This window comes from Erpetoichthys calabaricus, chromosome 14 (assembly GCF_900747795.2).
Source record: "Erpetoichthys calabaricus chromosome 14, fErpCal1.3, whole genome shotgun sequence".
Classification (NCBI taxonomy): domain Eukaryota; kingdom Metazoa; phylum Chordata; class Cladistia; order Polypteriformes; family Polypteridae; genus Erpetoichthys; species Erpetoichthys calabaricus.
This window is the reverse complement of record NC_041407.2, coordinates 3,463,525-3,485,143: the sequence shown is the minus strand read 5'-3', so window position 1 is coordinate 3,485,143 and position 21,619 is coordinate 3,463,525. Positions and strand designations below refer to the sequence as shown.

Genomic DNA, 21,619 nt, shown 5'->3' with positions numbered 1-21,619 from the left:
TTCAAGTAATATCAAAACCTCATCTCATCCTAACCTATAGTATTTTAATGTGAAGACTGTTTCTTTTGCTAACCCCTCAAGAGATTCTTATCACTTTTAACATCCCCTTCTGAAATTCTAGCATGCAAGCCCACTAAGAAATGAAAGGAATTGTTGCTTACAGCTACTTTGGCTTTGAGAGCAGACAGTTTCTCCTGAGCAGCGTCTAGGTCTGCTTTGGCTTTCTTTGCTGCCTGGCGTTTGGGCTCCACATCACAAAAAACTTTGTAGAATGACACAATGTTTATAACCCAAGAGCACAGACCAGCAGCTGCTGAAGACTTGGAAGTCACAAATTCAGGCCTGAACTCAGGGTCCTGAAGATATGGTTGAATGGCTTTCAGGCAGTTCTCATGGATATTCTCCTTATTGAAGCTGATGAGCGACTCCAGAAAACCATCTACTTTGGCCATCATGATCTTGGCTGCCTTCCAGCTGCGGTCTTTTGGTACTTTCCCTCCAGGCGCTGTAAGGACCATTACCGCAGCAGTGACATTTGTGACTGCAAGTACTGGGGATCCAAAGGACTTCAACTCTGTCAAGTTATTCTGTTTAAAAAAAAAAAAGGAAATAAGGTTACTGAAGCAATTGTTAAAAGAAAAGGAACAATTTCTCTGCACACAACTGCTAATGAAGTTTAGTCCGCGGACATTTCAGCCTGAAATGACAGCTTTGAAGTCAGGAGCCACATGCCGAATCTTAAATGATGTGTCTCATCAAATGCAATGTGCTGAAACCCCCTAGCGGTAAAAGTGCCCCCTGAAGACTTGTTAGCTATGAAGGTCTGAACTCTCATGTGCTCTCTTTTAGACAATTTCAACAATACAGAAGGAAATCAATAACTCTGGAGCATCACTATTAGACGCACACCTGCAGGAAAGATTTAATTGCTAGTTAACCATCTTATACACACAAAGATGTCCAGCTGAATCCACCAAACATGTAAGGCTTTGCAGCTTTCAAACTGGCATTGCCAGGGGATTAAAGATGGATGGAGATCCATGTATGGATAAAGATGCAGAAGGGTACATGGGAAATTCCATGCTGCTTTACATTGTTATCTTCATAGTAGGAAACAGTATCACTCTTGTAGTCACTTATGCTTTGAACAGTTTCTGGAAATTTTTTTTTTTTTTTTTAACATTAAGAAATATAGTAATATTGAATTCTTCAAGGAAGAATGAAAATGACTAATTCTCATCTCCTGCAGTATGAATGGCTGTTAAAGTTGTGTAACATTGCCCTGTTGTATGAAGACGACACCATTGGGAGTACTCACAACCTTTTCCTCCACTAACAAAATATACTTCTTTCCTGTGTGAAATACACTCCTCTGTCCATCATTATCCAATGCACTTTATACAGTCCTGACTCATAGGGTGTTGAATTCTGAATAGGGTACCAGTCCATCAAAGGGCACACTCACTCTCATAGATAGCAATTTACAATCGCCAATTAACCGAATATATCTATTAGATGAAAGGCAAAATGTGCAAACTCCACACAGACTGAAACCCGACTAGGACTTGAATGCAAGACTCTGGAGCTATGAGGAATATGAGGAGGAGGGAAAACTTAACCCTGCTTCTGAAGTACACTTTGGCCATACTGATGAGTACTGATATGGGAAGTACTGCAACAGGAGGAAGACAGAGAGGAAAGGGACCACCCGTTATGCCTTGTTTCAATTCAAAGAGTGAAAAAAAAAATTCTAGACATAATCCCTGTCATGTCAACAAACGTTAGTAAAGACACAAGTAGAGTGAAAAAGCAACAATAATCATTCATGGCTAGAATGTCCAGTACAGCTATACCAGAAGAAAAAAAAAATCTGAAAAATGACTGCTAGCTAAACCCGAAGTCAGGTCCTCAAGCACACCTCTCAATTATAACTCCAAACGCCTTATTAAGACAAACACATGAAGAATAAATAAGGTGAAAAAAAATAGGTCAACCTCATCTAAATCATTCATTTTCTCAAAACCCTGCAAGATATCGCATTGGACAGGTCAGTTCAACTTCTCAAGAATGAAATATTAAAAGATCAGAATGGAAACAAGCAAAAATGAACTGCTTGATTAATATGTACTCAGACTGGCCATTGCTTCAAGGAAAAGTAATGCTGTATGACATTTTAGCATTGAGGTTCCACTGGATTGGAAACAAAACAAAAAAAAAAAACGGTAATTGGTGAAGGAAAACTCCCAGTTGCACATTACCTAGAACAGATAGCGAATACTAAGAAAATATGAAAGTACATGCTGGCCATAATGAACAACTCAGCCTTCTCAGGTCCCAGTTGAAACCTAACTTTGTTCTGTACAAGAAAATAAAAAAAAATATACATAAAATGTTAACCTTATTCAAGGTGTTTAAAGCATCCTGTGCTGCAAAGAGAGCTGGCTCTGCCTTTGCCAAATCTTCTTCACAATCCCGTTGCTTTTTGCTGACATCCATGGCAAAGACAGCCACCTTTTGTTCTTCTTCATCGGCGATAGCCTTCTCCTTGGATACTTTTTCCGTTTCCACACCTACTACCTGGATCAGTTTATCAGCATCTTCATTCTTCTGCTTCAGCTCTACCTCTTGAGCAGCCAGTTTGGATTTCAAGTCATCAACCTACAGGAAAATAAACAGGGATATTCGAGTGAACCAGACAAAGTGCAGCATCGACATGCAGACTTCAGATATAGCTCCTCACAGTTTTAAACATTTCTTTCACATATGGAGGGTGCAAGTAAGGAATACAACCTTGTGTGGCTAAGGTTGATTAGCACATGAATGTAAGAATTTCACCACACTCTGCACATGTGGCAGTGATGACTCTATAAACCTACACAACAGTGTCATGTAGATGACAATAATTCAATCACACTTTTATATTCTGAATTTGTGCTTTCATTACTGTGAAGAAAGAAAGCTACAGCCTACTTTGGAAAAGTTTGGCTCAGGTGAGTAATCATTCCGGGCAGCTGCACCAGGATTTTATGTGACACATGCACAAACACATTAACACAAACTCACAGTGTAAAAAATTGCAATTAAACATGTGTTTTGCGAATTCCAGAAGAAATCAGACTCCTCCAAGGAGAAAATGCAAACTCCATACTAAGTCACATACCTAAAAGTCAAATGCCGGGGCTTTGAGGCAGCAGTGCTAACAACTATGTGTCCAATGTCAGTGCTTATCACTTAAAATTAATGTATCCTTTAAATAAATTTAATACACATTTTATTGAAATAGAAATCCTTTTAGCTGAAGATCAGTTTGTGAATAATTTATATCAAAGAGAAATAGAACTGAAAGGCATGAATCGTGGAAAATGGTTCATCTGGAGCTAGTTAATTGTCCCCTTTCATTCTGTGATACAACAGTGCAGCTTGATCCATTTTATTTTAATTTTACAGAAAACGTGCAGTTGTATAATTTTTTCGACACTTGCTATCTTTCATGGAGCTGTAAGAAAGGAAAAATGAGCAGACCTGTTTTCTGATTAAAAGTGTGAGATGTCAATGTACTTATGTATAAGGATTATCTGCGATTTTTTTTAAAGAATAGTTAAATAAGAAAATGAATGAAAGTGACATTTGGTATCTGCACAAAGAAAGGAGCCTTTATAGTCATTTTATGAACCAAATTACAATGAAAGAGACTGCAAACAGTCAAGGAGGCAGTCCGTGCTACTTTGAATACAAATTAACTCAAATCAAATCAATATCAGCACTTCTCCCCTACCCAATTCGGAGAGCTAAGTGAACAAAACATCAAAAAGCTTAAAAAGGTCCAGATTGTTTATGATGTTATTGCATCAATGAATTCATGCCAAACCTCTAAAAATGCTTTGGACCATTCATCAAGAAAAAAATGTGATCTCTTCTAATGTTAGGTAAATAAGACATACTTCTCCCATTGAGCCATGGAGAGTGAAATAAGATTCTTCCAAATATGTAAGAAAAGATGACGGGCAAGCAGAAAATATCACAATAGATGTTTCATGCCAGAGTGTTATTCCATCTGGTGCTACTCCAAATAAAGCTGATAGTGGGTTTGGAGTAATTGTAAACCATCTCACTAAGAAGCAAAAACCTTCTTATCATATGATTTTAATGTAGGGCATTCCCGAAACATATGGCCTAATGAGGCAGGCACTTGATTACACCACTCACAGTTCAGAGGCCTCATGTATAAATGTTGCGTATGCACAAAAATGTTGCGTATGCCCGTTTCCATCCTTGCTTTGAGATGTATAAAAACTAAATTTGGCGTAAAGCCATGAACATTTTCATGGAAGGGTTTCCCCTGGTGTACACACTTTCATTTTTGCAAAGTGGTGGCACCCAGTGTCAAAGCAGTGATGCTGTTTTAGTTTGCTTTTCTGTTTACCTTCTCATATACAAAGTATAGGGAGAGTATTGTAGTCTTCAAGTCAATGTAGATATTTTGATGAATCTCAATGTTTTAGACATGAATGTGAATTTCCCCTTGGGATTAATAAAGTATCTATCTATCTACCAACCAGAGTCCGGAAATACCATTTTTGGAATTATATCTCTGTGTGTGTGTGTGTGTGTGTGTTTGTATGTGTGTGTAAAAACGATAACTTGAGGACGCTTTCACTTAAGTCAAAAAATTTTGCATATAAGTATTAGGTACAAAACGTTGATTTCTACCAACTTTTGGGTTATTTCCGCTAACCAGAAGTGGTACTTTTCCTTATATTCATGCAGCTGCAGAGTCCAATTTAATCAACTTTATTTTTATAATAATTGTTAAATATATTATTAATTTGATGTTGATGGTTCTTTAATGTACATAATATAAAAATATAATAATTTTCTTGTAGTTTACTCCTCAAATTTGAGTAAGTCTAGGGGAGACCACTCCCAATTTTTTAGATTCACATTTATGAAGCGGGTTTTATCAAATGTACTGAAATTAACTGCATATCGTTTACAAATTTAATTTACTTGATTGTAATCATTCTGTAGCAATAAAATGGTGCACATAATGGCCAAACTAATCCCACTAACATGGCTGCTTTAGTTAAATAATAAGAGGTACATTAAACACAAATCATACAGTAATTAAAAAATCCTCACAGTAAACTGTCCTTTCTCTGTAGAAAGATGATATCATTTTCAGCTGATTGTAAAATTCTTAATGCTGGTGCTGCTTCATATTTTAGGTGCAGAAGTCTAATCTGCCTGCTACTGCCAAAGAATGACCACATGAATGACTTGCCAATCAAACAGTGTCAGAAATTCAGCCAAAAGCAATTTTTAGCCTATTATTAAAAACGTACATCAAAGAGATTTATCTAAGCAGGAAACAGATGGAAGTAACAACAAATATGTTCCCAACATTAAGCATAAGACGGATAATAAGAAAAGAATGAGCTGCTCTTAGGAGGCTTTATAAAGCAAACCATTACAGCAGATTAAAGGCACAGCATGCTGTATTTGCCCAAAGGCAAGAAAAGCACCTGCAAGGCTACTTCTAAAATTATTAAAGAGCAATGGTGTCTTTTTAACTGGATGCTTTCCTGTGACATTCGTGTTCCAGCAAAGGGTATCAGAATCTATAAAGCAGTGTTTTAATATCAGTAAAGAATGACATGCTTTCCAGCTGATGAGTTTGTTGTACAGTTTGAGTTTGTACTGTCACAAAATAACACCAAGATAAGTGAACCTACATTCTGAGAAGCATTATTATAACTAATCAAGAAATGACATATGTTGTCATTTTAGTCCTAGTGCCCTATTCAACTATCACAAGTGCAGAAATCTCAAAAATATCAATTAAATAAATTTAATGTGATAAAGTACTCCCTTGTGAAAATTCAGAATGGCATTTAAGACAATTTAAATGATTAAAATGCATTATCTTCTTTAGTGATCAGTTCTCAAAACGAAAACTAAACTCGTATCAGGAGGTTTATCTAGCATTCTACAGAGTGTAGAGAGGGTGGCCCACTACTAAACAGGTACTACATTGATCCTGTCACCCATTCTCCTTCACAATCTCTTTTGGCACTCTGTACCCACATGCTCACTCACCTGCTAGCTAAAGTGGACTGTTTGTGTGCCGCAATGGAGTCACATCATGTGGTCAGAAGCCAAACTGAACGGTGTAATGTGGTAAAATGTTCTGCTACCTGGTATTCACTGAAATTTAAGTGCTTACTTTAATAACAAAAGAGCGCCCTATTTTATATAGTAAACAAAAGTGTCCCCTGTCCCATACTGCCTCCATTAGGAAAATCCCATCCTCAATTCTTTAATCATTCTGGAAAATAGTAATAGTGAACTCATGCTAGTTGCAGAACACACCACCTTATGCCAGGCTCACATGAATGCACCACTATGTCAGAAGCGTAATGAAATGATACCAAAGCTTTTAGAATGTGTTTATTGTCACCCTTGTGCAAAGTCCACTTAAACATCTCCATAGCTTTATATCTGAATGTCTTAAGTTACTAGAATCTCCTTTCCAAATTAATAACCAATCAATCAGTGCTCCTTATGAATAAAATTATACTATGATATACATATACCATTACTAACCTGAGCAGAGGTACTTTTGAGCTTCTGCAACCCATTCTCCAAACGCTCCATCTTGGCAGTGAGCTCTTTGCTCTTCTTTGAAAGGAGGTTCTGGTAGAGTTTGATTTGTTCTAAGAAGGACTTTGGGGTGGTGTAGTTATACCGTCGATCACTGCCGAGATATGCTTTTGACTTTTCGTTTACAGTGGTATGAACATAAGCCATGAACTTGCTGACAGAATCTTTTATTGAGGGCTAATGAACAAAAATATTCCAGAAAATAAATAGTTAGGGTGTATTCAATGCGAAAGGCCTTCATACATAATGCTAAGAATACTTTACATAAGATAGCATTTCTATTAGCTAGTTTAATAGAAGTTATCTAGTTTAAACTACTGTAGTAATTAGGAAAATTCATACTAAAATTTATGTAGTTTCTTTTTTAAAAATCAGACTTTTATTATGGAAAAAACAGATCATTTTAGCTGTTATTGAGAAATGGCTATAATCTATGTCAGGAGTGACAGAAGATGAAACAAACCATGGCTGGCACGCTCACACATAGCACGGTACATACAAACACAAAGACAGGAAAACTGAGTGAGGTTAAATCGAGTAAGGTCCATTCGTTTAATAAAATATTTGCACTGTAGAAGAAGTCACAGCACCTGGAATAGCAGGGACAACTTCCCACATGAACACGAGAAGATCATCAAACTTGAAACTGGCTTTACTTATTATATGCTCTAAATACATTACATCAAGTAAAATGCTGAAACCTCAGAAATTAAAGATTAAGTCCACTTTTAGAAATGCCCTTAATACTGATAGATATCCATTTGGTAAAGGACCCTTCTTACAGAGAATACTACTATTAACAGGGACATAAAAATATGCATACAATACAAATTATTATTTTAGCCATTTTTCTTACTTCACTAAAAGTGAAATCTTTGTTCTGGTGAATTTTTTCAGAATATGTTTGCAATTATAATAATGATCATATTTATAATTATAATAATCTCTCTATTATATAAGAAAATCCTGAGACGATGAGACGAGACATGACTTTCAGAGAGATACTTTCAAGTCTCGCGAGACGAGACTTTGTGCCAAAAGATTTAACCACACCTGGGGCTGGAAGTAAAAGACAGAGTAGATGACAAAGTAGAACATCGTAGAGAGGTTCAAAAATGTTGACGCAAAACACATGCAGAGCAGGTTAGAGATAACGAGAGTACTACAATTCAAAAAGTCTCAAAAAAAAATGATAGTAAAGATTGCATTAGCGATAACAAATAGAAATTATTACTCAGTGAAATAACAGAACAGAGAAAAGAGATCGAATATATTGTTCGGATTTAAACTTTCAGTCGGAGACTTGTAGATCATCTAATTTGTGTTGCCATCAGGGAAAAGTAGTGTTGCTTTCCAATGAAGAAGTGTATCCGCGTGAAAAAAATTTGTTGTTTGGTGAAATTGAAATCCACATACGTGAGCGGCAGATACGCAAAGTAGCTGGCACGTACTGCAGGTCAGGGGGTTGGCGAGCGAAGCCCCCTAGTAATAAGAATAATATCAACCCAGTTGTTTAAATATGCCAAAATCTATGTAAAAGGAATTATGCTAATAGTTTCAGATCTAAAAAAAGGCTTGTTCTAGTCAGATAAGCAAACTAACCATTAAACTGTAAACCCACTGGGCCAATAAACTTTAGAAAATCAATAAAAAGAAATGGAGGTGGCATGCATGACAATTCAGTTGTCTCAACAATGTCCAAAAGCCTTCCACATAACTTGCAAAAGTCTCCCTTGGGGATCTCATATATCACTTGGGAAATACATAAAAGGTGACAAAGTTAGGCCATATACAGTCTAGAACAATTCTGACTGATGAAGTAGGCGGACTTAGGTGCAGTTTCATGCAACTTGTGAGCCTAAGACACGTACGCCTAATCAGTTCAGTTTTTAAATGACTTTGTGTCTATTTGTACACCATACTTCAATGTTATTTTTGGCCCTTAAAATCTTATATTCATTCTATGTACCAGCACTTGATTTAAAAAAAAAGAAAAAAAAAACAACGAAATAGTCTTCCCTAAAAATGAAAATTGGAGAAATTTGAAAAATAAACAATTCCAACAGCATTTGAAAGTGTGTTAGGTAGTGCCTCTACCGATAGTAGCTCTCAGCAGATGCTGGTAATGTCTCACCTCAATGTTCTCAGTTTCTTGCAGGAAACGCAGACTGACAGACTCCAGTGCATCCTTGGGCCACTCGTGGAACCAGTCTATAGCTGTGCAGTTAACAACAGCTGGGAACTTCCTGCTACGAATTCTCAGCTTGTTTCCAACCGGTGAGAAGCACAGGGCCACCTATGGAAAGAAGGAAAGCACAGTTAACCTGAAGGAAGTTTACTATGGAGCCAAAGAATTGAGCACCCTTCACAAAATGATGTTATCTTTTTGGGGCACTAGCTGTGCCCAGGACATTTTCCAAGTCAGTTGGCTACAGTTATATAAGTACTATTGAATAATTGCATGTATCACAAGTACTATGTAACTAAGTAAGTACTTCTCTGTATACAATATTTGTTGTGTTTTTTGTACCAGGGGCTGATATGCATATTAGTTCACTTGAGGTGCTTACTGCTGAACATGTTACACACAGTTTTTGGTGCTGCTGGTATGGAAGAGACTGCAACAGAAAACCATATTAAAGCCATATTCAGTAATGTTACAAAGGTAATTTAAAGCTCTAAACTGCAGGGGTGGGGGTTGATTTGTTTTCAATCCTATTTTTGTAAAAATTCATCTATTTGTATGGAATGTTGTGTGATTAAAATAAAATCAATTAAAAAAAATTCAACTCTCCATTAGCATCAAAGTCTGAAATTAGTACCGTCTCAGTATACAAAAGTTACTAATTACTTTTACTCACTCAAAATGAGTGTTCTCTTATCACATTCTAAAAAAAACAGCTATAGAACAAAAAACAAAAAAACACTTCGTTCTGCTCAGTTGTTGCTTGGCTCCGTCCGTCAATTTGTGTTTTTTTGATTTGCCTCTTCATTTTTTTTTTATTTTTATTTTTTTTATTTTTTAACTTCAAAAAGCTTTGAACACTGATCTTTGATTGGTACTGCTAACTTAATGATGATATACAGGTGGACAACAGTGGTGGCTTTTTCAAAACACAAGGCTATGCAACGATTATTAAAAAAAAAAAAAAATTATATATATATATATTATATATTATAGTGACTAGTGACTCAGATTTATTGTTAAATGCGACACACCACAGTCCACCAAACTTATTGATAACACTGCAGGATATCCCCCCCTCCACTAAAACACCTATTCACAACTGTGTCTTTCAACAAGTATTTATTTCTTCTTGATTTCTGAATTCCTTTCTCACCGTTTTCTGTTCCTGTTCTTACACCGCCGTATGCTACAGCGGGCGTCGGCTAGTATTTTATACACACACACACTCTCCGCTCAAAAAAATTAAGGGAACACTTAATTATCTGTTATTGTCTAACAACCAAGTTAATGAAACTTCAGGGATATCAATTTGTGCAGTTAGGAAGCATAAGCGATTGTGAATCAACTTCACCTGCTTTGGAGCAAATGAAAGTGACAACAGGTGCCCTGGAGAGGTAACAGCAAGACAATCCCCAAAAGGGGCATGGCTTTACAGGTGGTGGCTACAGACAACTGCTCTCTCATTATCCTTTCTGATTGATTCTTCTCTAGTTTTGATAGTGTCCTTGTTACTATTGGTAGCATGAGGTGGTACCTGCAGCCAATTCAGGTTACACAGGGAGTCCAGCTCCTTCAGGATGGCACATCCATATGTGCTGTTGCAAGGTTTGCTATGTCTCCCAGCACAGTTTCAAGAGCATGGAGGAGATACCAGGAGATGGGCCATTACACAAGAAGAGCTGGACAGGACCATAGAAAGGCATCAACCCAGCAGCAGGGCTGGCGTTTGATCCTTTGTGCAAGGAGGAACAGGAGGAACACTGCCAGAGCCCTACAAAATGACCTCCAGCTGGCCACTAGTGTGCATGTTTCTGACCAAACTGTCAGAAAAAATATCCATGAGGGCCGATATCTCTAGAGGGACCAATGCTTACAGCCAATCACTGTGCAGCTCGATAGGCAGAGAATACCACAATTGGCAGCTCCACCATTAGTGCCCCATTCTCTTCACAGATAAGAGCAGGTTCACAATGAGCACATGTGACAGACATGAAAGTGTCTGGAGACACTGTGGTGAACATTCTGCAGCCTACAACATCATCCAGCATGACCAGTTTTGGCTGTGGGTCAGTGATGGTCTGGGGAGGCATATCCTTAGAATCGCCCAGACCTGAATCCAATTAGGAACTTCTGGGATGATATGAATCTGTGCATCCGATACCAATGGGTTGGCGATTCTGGTTTCCATTGACCACTGTTCCATCGTTTTGTTCTCTATGAATTAAACAGTATTACCCAGTAAAGATTTTCCACTTAACTGTTTTGTTCATTGAGATCCAATATGTGATTTATGTGTTCCTTTAATTTTTTAGAGCAGTGTACATAGATAGTCATATTAAGAAAAAATGCCAGTCTATAATTACAAAACAGTCAAATAGGCACAATTCAGAAAACCATTGATTAAGTTTGGAATATTCCCATAAAATAAGTATGACACTACTATAATGAAGTACTGATTTTTAATATGTTTATGTTCTTTACAAATATATTTCAAAAACAGACATCTAGTATCATTTATAAAATATTATTGATCTGCGCACGTCTATGTAATTTCATCCTTAATATGAGGGTTTTCTCTTTATTGAAGAAAGAAAGAATGTTACAGATTTAAGATAACTGCCTTTTTAGAATGCTGGGCCAGTTTCAGTCCAATATGCAATTCCAGCAAACCACTAAAAAAAGTTAATGAATTTTCAAATTCTAATGGCAGAAGCTCAGAATGGAGTGAAAACTTCTTGTTATTTAATGCTGTGATACATATTCAACAATAAAAAGACATGCACTTCACATCTTGCCATACACTGTAATTCAGATAATCATAAATAACACTGTCTGGCAGGGTACGGTCAATGGAGTACGGCTCAAGTGTTTGTGGATAAACATGGCAAGTGAAGGTCAACATTAGCTTGGTTTCAAGGCTGGATCCATTAATTACAAAATAGACAACAGGAAAAAGCAAAGATATCATCATATCAACAAACACTAGCATACAGAAAAAGTAGTAACAACAGCCTCAAAGGCTCTGGAAAGATGGACTTTGTGGCTAGGTGAAAAAGGAAAATGAGGAGGTACGTGAAAGGCTGGTATACTGAATAATTAGAAAAGGACAAATATAGAACCTGCTGTATGCAGATGTTACATAAAAGTGTGGGAAGGTGACAGCAGGAGTATCAGTAACTCAACATCATGTGAATATATCCGTTGAGAAAGCCTGAACAGAAGCAATTCAGCATGAAACAGGCATTATGTAGCAGATCAGCCCAAGTGGGCATAATATATTATTAGGCCATGTGAATTTTATAAAGTCTATATCAAGTATCACAATAATAAAAACAATAAAAAAAACTTCAGGACAGCCTTAAAACATACAGAAAGAGGCAATTTATAGATGAAAAAGAATGGAGTTACTTAATTTAGCGTACCAATGTAATTCCAAAAAGCTTTTTATTAAAGTGGACTATTCATGTTTATTACTATTTATTAATATAAACATTACACAATCAATGCTCTCCTTGCCTCTTTACTGAGTCATTATGGATGCACTATGTATACACTAGGAATAAGTTTTTAGAAAACAATTTTTGGACACCACCCATGGTGGTGTGGATCTATTGATGTTTTTTATGGGGTCTCCTATCAATGTTTCTTGAGAAATCAGGACTGGTTGTGAAATTTATCACCAAATAACAACAACTGTAAAAAATAAAGTGTTTCAAAAGACAATACATAAACTGATTAATAATTCATTTTCAGATTTTTTTGGATAGAGAGATCTAAATTATCCTGGGATTTGTAGATCTATCTAAAAGAATCATCCACAAATTAAATTGAAGGTAATAAGAGTAAATGTAAGATCTTCAGAAAGCAATCTGCTGCCTGCTATCAATCACATAGGCAGATGACAGCCTATACTAAATAGAGGAAGCACAATTAACTCGTACTTATAATAAACACTCTAAACACTTCAAATGGAGCTGTTGCCTGGTTTGTTTTCTCCCATACCTTTAGCTGTCTTCGCACTCGATCTATAAAGAATTTCCAGCAGTTTTCTCGTGTGTCCATCAGTCCCAAACCCTTCACTTCATTCCTCACGCTGCCAATAATGTTTTCAACCTCATCATCTGGAAACAAGTCAGGAATTTCTCCTGCAAATACAAAATAAACCCCAAATCCATGAGAAGAGCAGAAGCAGCACAACTTTAGATCATTTATGATTAAAAGCCCCATGCACCTAGAAACAATGCATTGTTTATGAACTGTAAGAGGCCACCGGGACAGAAGATACAAAGAAGACTTGAGTGGGCAGCAATAAAAATAGGAAGCAGCTGCTTCAGTTTATAAAACTTGCATACTGGCATTCAACAAATCCCATGAAACACACCTGGGCTGATAAAAATGTAGTTAAGTTGCCATAACAAGCAGCTGCAAAAAAATGGACCTGCACAAATCCTCTGAGCATTACTGTCTAAAGGAGATTTAAAATCACCAAAAGCAATGAAGACTGACATTGCAAAAGTGGGGTATTAAATAAAAAACAAACACTTTAGTAAACTGTACTATTCAGAAGACGTTCAGTCAGTAAAATCTAGGACTTGTTATCATATTCCATCTTAATTAAGTACAATTAAGAGACCTGTGGTACTCGTTACATCCACTGAAGATGAAGGAGGCATAGCATATGTGCGATCTGAATCGGAATAGATGCTAAGAAGCCTAGGGTGCACAACTTTATTCTCTCACTTTCACCTGAGCTTTCGAATCTACTTTGCATGACTACAAAACTACAGTGCACAGAACAGGGTTAAGGTTATTAAAGCTCATTTATTAGGCGCCTTAAACTTTGCTTAGCATTCCCCACTTAAGTAACATCATTGTTTACCTGACTCAATTTAAACCCACCTGAATAATATTTTTATATAATGATCTTCTATAGGAAGCAGCACCCTAATGTGCAGTGCAGGGAGGACATAAATATAATAAATGCCCCATATTTCTACAATTGCAGTATGGTGTGGGATTCACTCAAGGTGACACAGGTCATGACTGCGGACTGATCACTGCAGTCTGTATTGTAAGAGTAAAACACCTTAGTGACTACAGGACAACAGCATTCATCACAGAGCGCTTTAGGTAGCACTGCCACTCTCAAATGCCTTGCGTCTGCACCTTATAGTTGTATACCATCTACTGTCTCTCTAATACTGTGGCTTGACGGCAATTTTTAGTAACTGACATTAGTCAAAAATTGGACAACTGAGAGTTTCCCTTGGTGGTCCTGAGCTTCTGTCAACTTGTTGTTACTTTAAGCCACATGTGAGGTACAAGTTAAATAAAGCCCCCAAAATCCTGCATTTCAAATTGTTGTACAGGCAAATAAACACTGGTCAATATACCTGAGCTTAAACATACCTCTCAACTTTTGGTTTACATTTGCATATTTCCCCCGAGTTCTCTACACTTGCATGTTCATTTGCATCCCAGAATTCAACACTATGTTAAAATACATTTATCATTGTCAATTTATTTAGCCGATGGTTCAAATGAACAGATTAAGTGGACCACTTTTCTAAAGAGGTGTCAAACTTGTCCCACAATGTTTTCTAAAACGTTTTACCTTTCCTCCCTAATCCTGCAAATCCTTGTCTTTTGCTTCAACTTCACCCTCTGCCTTATATGCTGAACTCTTGGTTAAATGCTCACAATTTAAAGTAATGTTACTTTTCCCTTATAAGCTCCATGGCACAGCTACAGTCATTTATTTACTTAAAAGCTAAATCTTTTCTAAATAAATATGATTTAAAAAAATTCAACTTTTGAACCCCGTTACAATTTTCTAAACTTGCTTTCTTACAGAAATCTTTAGGGGTTGCATATCCATCACAAACAGTTACCACAGAAGGCAATATGTGAGGACTACAGGAAGAACTTGAAAGCTCAATAGAGAACCAACCTCTTTCAGTAAACAAATGCATGTAAGAATTTTACTGTATTTCGTACATGTAACAATAAATCTGAACTTCAGACTAAGCACCAACGCTACACATAATACCAAAGTGACAGGTCTGCTCGAAGGAAAACTTACAAAGAAATCCAGTTGAAATATGTCTTTCCACCTACAAATCTCATAAAAGGGTAGTTATCAAACTTTTCCCCAGTAATTAAAAAAACATACAGTTAAAGATGCTTCTTGGCAGGAAACACGTTTAGAAAAGAGAAAACGGGGTGTTTGGAGGAAACAGAGCCACAGTACACATTCATATCCTACCTGATGCAAGCAGGTCATTAACAAGGACCAAGAACTTCTCGTCTGCCACTTGAGCATCTGTCATAAGGAAGACCGTGCCAATGTTCTTCACACCAGCTTTTATATACTGGGCTGCTAAGTCACTCTAAATAAAGCAAACATTAATTAAGAGCATCAAGAGCAGTTTTAAAGACATTTCAGAAAAATAACAAAATGAATAGTTAAGAAAGTTAAGGCATTATGCAATTTTCATTCTATTTAAGTAAGTTGGGTGATGCTCTGAGGTACACAGCCAATGCTTTACTTTCATCCTTTTTCTTTCATGCACTGCACTGCAGGTGCTCAGACATACTAAATATGGGCAATTTATTGAAGATGTGGATACATTTAAAGAACATAAGTGTTTGGAATCATGGGATAGCCATCTTTGAACAACAGGAGCGGTTCTCCCAACCCTTGAAACACAAAGTCCAAGATGGCAACTTTGGCTTTTTAGTTGGTACAACAGATCTAAAGTATGAATTTTTTTCTTCTCTTCGTTCAAAATAAGGTAAAACTAACAAGGACAGAACCAGACAGAACAGGCCAAAGGGCTGCTCCCTGAGGTGTGAAGATGCATTCAACCCTCTTGCTTCCCAGAGATAATTACCTTCAGATCCGGAATGCCATAGCCTTTCTTTAAAGTTATCTGAAAGACCTCCAAGGAGCTAATAAAGGCCGCCAGTCTCGTCAGGCTCTGCTTGCCACTGCCTCCTACTCCCACCAGGAGGGCGTTTCCTCGGGGAGATTCTAGAATTCGATTGATACGGCATCTTTATCGTGAGAAAAAAAAAAATGATTATGATGCTTTATAGTATGAAAAAAATAAATACAATTTTCAAGATTAGCTTTAATTATGACTGGCAGGAGCATAGATTATACAGTGTATTATTAGTTTCAGCTTTGATTTTATCTGATGTTATGCCATAAGCACACCAAACCTTTTATTCACATTTACTATATATGGAACACATAGTAAATTCTAATAAACATACCGGTAGTCCAAGATATCTTTATTCTACAATGTACATATTGAGTTTCTAAAGGTGATTTTTTTTTACAAGGTTACATTTCGTGTCATATAAAAAATTATTCAAATTTGTGAATGAGTGCAATGGGTGTGCAAAAAAAAAAAAAAAAAAATCATCTATCCATACCCATATGATTTCAGGTTCATTATGAGTATCGGGAGCATAACAGGAACACACTACTGTATATGGCATACTATAGTCACACATACATACCCACCCTCCCTCATAACTGATGAATTTTTGGTCCCAATTATTCTTACATATGCATCTTCAAAATGGGGGAGGAAGTCAATATCATTGATTCTGACCTTAATTTCAGATCACATATTAATAACATTACCATGACTGCTTTCATCCACCTACAGAGCATTGCAAGGGTGCAATCTCTTATAACATTTAAAGATGACAAAAATTAATACATGCATTTGTATTTAGCCAACTAGATTGCAGCAATGCTCTCCTACCAGGACTAACTAAAAAGGACGTATATCTGCTACAGCTTGTCCAGAATACAGCAGCAAGAATTTTAACCAAAAGGAAAAAATATGAGTAGATATGCCGAATATTAATATCTTTACATTGGCTGCCAGTGTCCTTTGGAATTGATTTTAAAATACTTCTACTTGTATATAAGGCTTTAGTAGTTAAAGTTTGCTTAACACCCATTTGGTATAATTACATTTATTAAAAATTCTCACAGTATTTCAACATTTCAGAACAGGAATAGAAGGCATCAATGCACAGAATTCACTCTAGCCTCCATATGTGCAAAGCATACAATCATTCAACTTAAATTCATCTATCTGCCTTGTTTAAACTTGTCCAAAATGTTTCCAGGGCAACCTGAACCTAGTCTTGTAAAATTTGACTTGCTTGTATGGAATGTTGGTTGATTTTAATAAATTCAATAAATTAAAAAAAAATTATCATAGTATTAATTAATGATAACAATCCAAACAAATGTGGTGTAGCTTTGGTTTTATTGATTAATCTGTGGAAAGCACCTCGAGTTGCATGTAGATGTATGATAAGGTGATATATAAAATAATTTTTATCATCATTATCAGACCAAGAGAGAAATCGCTTATGTACACGTAGGATGAACGTGCCAAACCGAGACTGGCTTGGGACTCGAACAAAAGTACCTGGAGCTTTGAGGCAACAGCACTAGCCACTGTGCCAAAGTGCATTATCAGTACAATTAATTTACCTTAAAATCAATTGCACTGTAAGCACATGAGCCTTCACAAAAACATAACGATGTAAGTTTCATTCAGTAAATAATGAAAAACTTTTGCACAGTCAGAGTCCCTTTTCAAGGCACAGTATCTAAATGTAGAATCTAACGTCTGATGTGTGTCATAAAAAGATGAAATAGCACAGATACTTCACACAGGGTCATCTTAACGCATGGGCATGCTGGACAGTTGTCCAGGGGGTCCCACGCTAATCTATGTATGTTGTGACTTGCTGAGTGGTGGTGTAGGTAGGGGTCCCAGTGCAGTGCTTTACCCGGGGACCTATGATGCTGTTAAGACAGCCCTGACTTCACATGAAGCGGACGGTTAAATGAATGGAAAAAAAAAAAAAATATGAAGACAAACGTTGTTTTGGTATGGTTCTTACAAAATAAGTGTTTAACATTCAAGCAAAAGCAGGTTTTACTGGATCAGATGAACCAATTAAAACTCCAAAGTGAGGCATCTTACATGTGACACATGGCGTCTTCAAACAAAACAAGGCTCATGGCGGCATTGACTTCATTGTAATTATCCAATGCTTCTAGGAGAGTCTTGTTTAAGGACTCCCACGATGTCACTGGCATATACTTGGGCTCCCCAATACCAGTGGCAAAATGACAATACATATTCATCTTCTTAGCTTCTTCAAGAGTGGCATCTACCTCCTAAATTAAGGAAAAAGTAACAGTATCAATACACATCATCCTGCAAGGAAGCAAATGAAATCGCTCACTCCTGCATCCTGAACTCTAGAAAACTGCACTGTATTGTATTGTTCTTGTAGGCAGTGTAGACTCCTAGTAGCTAGGGTAAAAGGTCACTGGACCGGTGTGATTTGTTCTAGCAGGGCTGGTCCTCTCTCTCAATGTCTCTTGTTGACAGACAAAGGTTCATCACTTCACACAAACTAATCACCAGCAATTTCTACATACTGATGCTTCGATTTTGAGTTTCTTGCCTCAATCAATAAGCTTTTGTGGATTTTTCTAAAGAACTTTTGTCCATTTTGTTTTCAAAATTATGTCTGTTTTCTCGGCCTCAGTTTGCCCTAGCCTTTGTTGTTTTTTAATTAATGTGGTTCTTTAAATATCGTATTATTCCTTGACTTGGTTCTACTGTCTGTGTCCTGATAAGGTACGCAAACTCTCAAGCTATTCCATAGACAGCATATGCCAGCCATTATTTACACTTTAAGTCAAAAAGATTATTATATGCACTACAAGTGACTTCCTTCCTAAAAGAACTCATCTCCAGAAGAGGCCAGTTTAACAAACGATTGGTGGCACTGCAACTGTGAGCTAAGGACTCCTAGGCTTCACAGTCTAAGTTTAGTCTGCTGTGTTAGTCAACATTTTCCAGAGCTGAAAAAGCCCTTGACAACACTTCAGAGGAGTGGTGAGATGAGAAATGAAGCAAACGATTACCTGCACAGTTTGTTCTATTTTTAGGTATATAAAAACAAATTTCACTTTACAAAAATGTAAAGAACTACTCAGACGCCTCCTGTGAATATACAGTGAACAGTGATTTTTTTGGTTTTAAATGTTTAGCTTACCTACTGCTGGAATAGTAACTTTTTTTTAAACCAACCTCATTCAACTCTAAAAGTAAAATAGATGATACAACAACCAACTTCATGAAAACCCATATAGAGCATCAATCCATTTTCTGCGGCTGTTCTTTCCATTACAGGTTAGCAGGCCAGAACAAAGCCTGGATGGGATGCCAGTTCATTGAACAGATGGTGCACACTCACACTAACTCATGCAGGGCCAATTTAGAGATGTCTGTTAATGTAACTAATGTAGGGGGACACCAGAGGACCTGCAGAAAATCTCTGGAGACTCTGGAAATAGGCAAACTCTGCAGATAATGTAATCAGGCGGGGAACTAAAAACAGATGATGAGAATGGAAAGGTATCATCAGTTAAGAAGTAATTTAACAAAATTTCCGAGCTGTCCGACAAAACAGGGCTCACCTCATAATACTTTTTGACCATGTCAATCAGCAACTTATCAAAGGTTTCAAAGTCTTTTTCTTCAACCATCTTGTCTCTGTATACTCTATTTGCCTCATGTAAGTACATTTTCAGCAAGTCCTGGGGAACCTTTAAACAATCTGGTGTTGAGAATAGAATACCCTGGGGGGGTAAAAATGAGAAAGTAAGTACATATTTGTGCATTTTTTGTCAGAAAGTAACAAAATTATTAAATGTGAAATTTGCTGAATTTCGGCAATCAACACAATTTATACACACTTTTTCAAAAACTCCTTCATAGGGCCCTGGAGAGAAGAAATATAATATCATAATGTTATACACACTCGTGTAAAAGATATGTTTGAGGTTTATAAAATGATTTAAGTTGAGCAGGACTGTACAAAAGTTACCAGGTGTGTTACACCTGTATGCAGTGTTATAAATGAATTTTGCAAATAACCAAAGGTGTACATTTTTAGCATTGAAGTGCTATATTTATAGTTCAATTGTAGTAACCTAAATCTCAATTGTAGTAACATAAATTTAACTCATTTGCAAGTATTCTCATCACATTTTAAGCCTTTGAAATATTGTGCTAAGTTATTTGGCCTTATGGGAATGTTATTTCCAATTTACACAAATTCATACTGTAAGCTTTAAAAAAAAATTCAAAGAGGTTAACCCCTGGCCCATTTATGTCTGTCACTGCCCTAGCTAATGAACACCACACCACATTGGCACAAGGGATATAGGTGATGATCTTTGACTGTTTAAAACATCCATCCATCCATCATCCAACCCGCTATATCCCAACTACAGGGTCACGGGGGTCTGCTAGAGCCAATCCCAGCCAACACAGGGCGTAAGGCAGGAAACAAACCCCGGGCAGGGCGCCAGCCCACCGCAGGGCACGCACACACACGGAACAATTTACAATCTCCAATGCACCTAACCTGCATTTCTTTGGACTATGGGAGGAAACCGGAGTACCCAGAGGAAACCCACCATTGGAGATATTTTCGCATCATTATTTTTCTGGCTTCTCTTCTTAGGTTAATCTGCCAATATTATGGCAAACATGAGCAGTAGGGCCCTGGCAGCATATTAAATTAAGCTATTTTCAGGCAAAAATTTGAAAGAAAAAAAAAAAAAGAGGATTCAGTTTAGGTACTTGTGAAGATGCCCCGAGGGCCTGCCATGAGGAATGTAGTAGACACGGCCCACTGGGAAGACAGGCAGAGACAAGGCCAGAATTCCCTCAGAAGCCGGTGTAGTTTTGCTGATTCAGAAGAAGACAGGGCGGGTTTAGAATAAAAATGACCAGGAGATAAGATGTAGTCAGAGATGAGCTGCTATGAATACCCCACAAAATGAGAAGTTTCATCATTTTACTACCCACAATTAAGACTGGAAAATGGAGAGAAAAAAAAACAAGGTAATCAAAAATCATGCTGGGAAACTAAAGAAGCAAACTGAAACCAAACCTCAACGCTTAACATGCAAAACAAAAGATGTATACACATAAAAACAAGAAAAGCTTATTAGACCAAGTTTCTTTGCCTCGTTTGTTTAAAGTTTTTGAATTTCTCCTAAGTTTGGAGAATGTACATTGTGTGCTACTGATTTAAATAAAGTGACACGATGACGTCCAATCAGGTGATAATAATGCTGCTAACTCAGAAATGCATTAAAAACCCACCCAACATGGTGCTGAGGTGGTGATGCTCTCTTTCTCAGGGGTGGGGGTTTGATTTGTTTTCAATCCTATTTTTGTAAAATTGATCTGTTTGTATGTAATGTTGTGTGATTTCAATAAAATCAATAAAATAATAAACTCAATCAAATGAAATGCATATTCCTTTCTCAATTTTCAGGTCTGCCACGCTGACTCCTGGTTTACGATTTGGTTTTGGCATTTATGGTTTTTTGACTTTTTTTCTGCTGTGATACATGTTTCATCTCCTGGTCCTCTTCTCTCGCCTTCAGGCAGAAAAGTTATGAAGAGGGCTTGTTTAATTTTGACTTTGATTTTGGGTATTTTGACTAGGCTTGACAACAGATCAGTTATCCTGTTTCAAACTTTGCAAGGCTTTAGTTTACTTTTCATCTCCTGGCTATTCCTTATTAAAAAAAAAAAATCCGCACCAAAAAGATTTTTGTTGCAGAAGAAACAGTAGTAGAGTCTACCAAGCTCAATATGGTAAAACTATAACTGTCACAGTTAAAAGCAGCTTACC

At 37.0% G+C, this 21,619-nt stretch overlaps 1 protein-coding gene across 1 annotated transcript in view; it reads right to left on the bottom strand.

The window, feature by feature from the left end:
* dnah9 (dynein, axonemal, heavy chain 9) overlaps positions 1 to 21,619 on the bottom strand; it is a 257,756-nt gene that overhangs the window by 114,833 nt on the left and 121,304 nt on the right. The window contains 9 exon segments of the mRNA XM_051936263.1: positions 162 to 587; positions 2,398 to 2,658; positions 6,604 to 6,837; positions 8,795 to 8,956; positions 12,851 to 12,993; positions 15,114 to 15,237; positions 15,742 to 15,904; positions 17,872 to 18,068; positions 19,383 to 19,544. Of these exon segments, the coding sequence (XP_051792223.1) occupies positions 162 to 587; positions 2,398 to 2,658; positions 6,604 to 6,837; positions 8,795 to 8,956; positions 12,851 to 12,993; positions 15,114 to 15,237; positions 15,742 to 15,904; positions 17,872 to 18,068; positions 19,383 to 19,544 (1,872 nt within the window).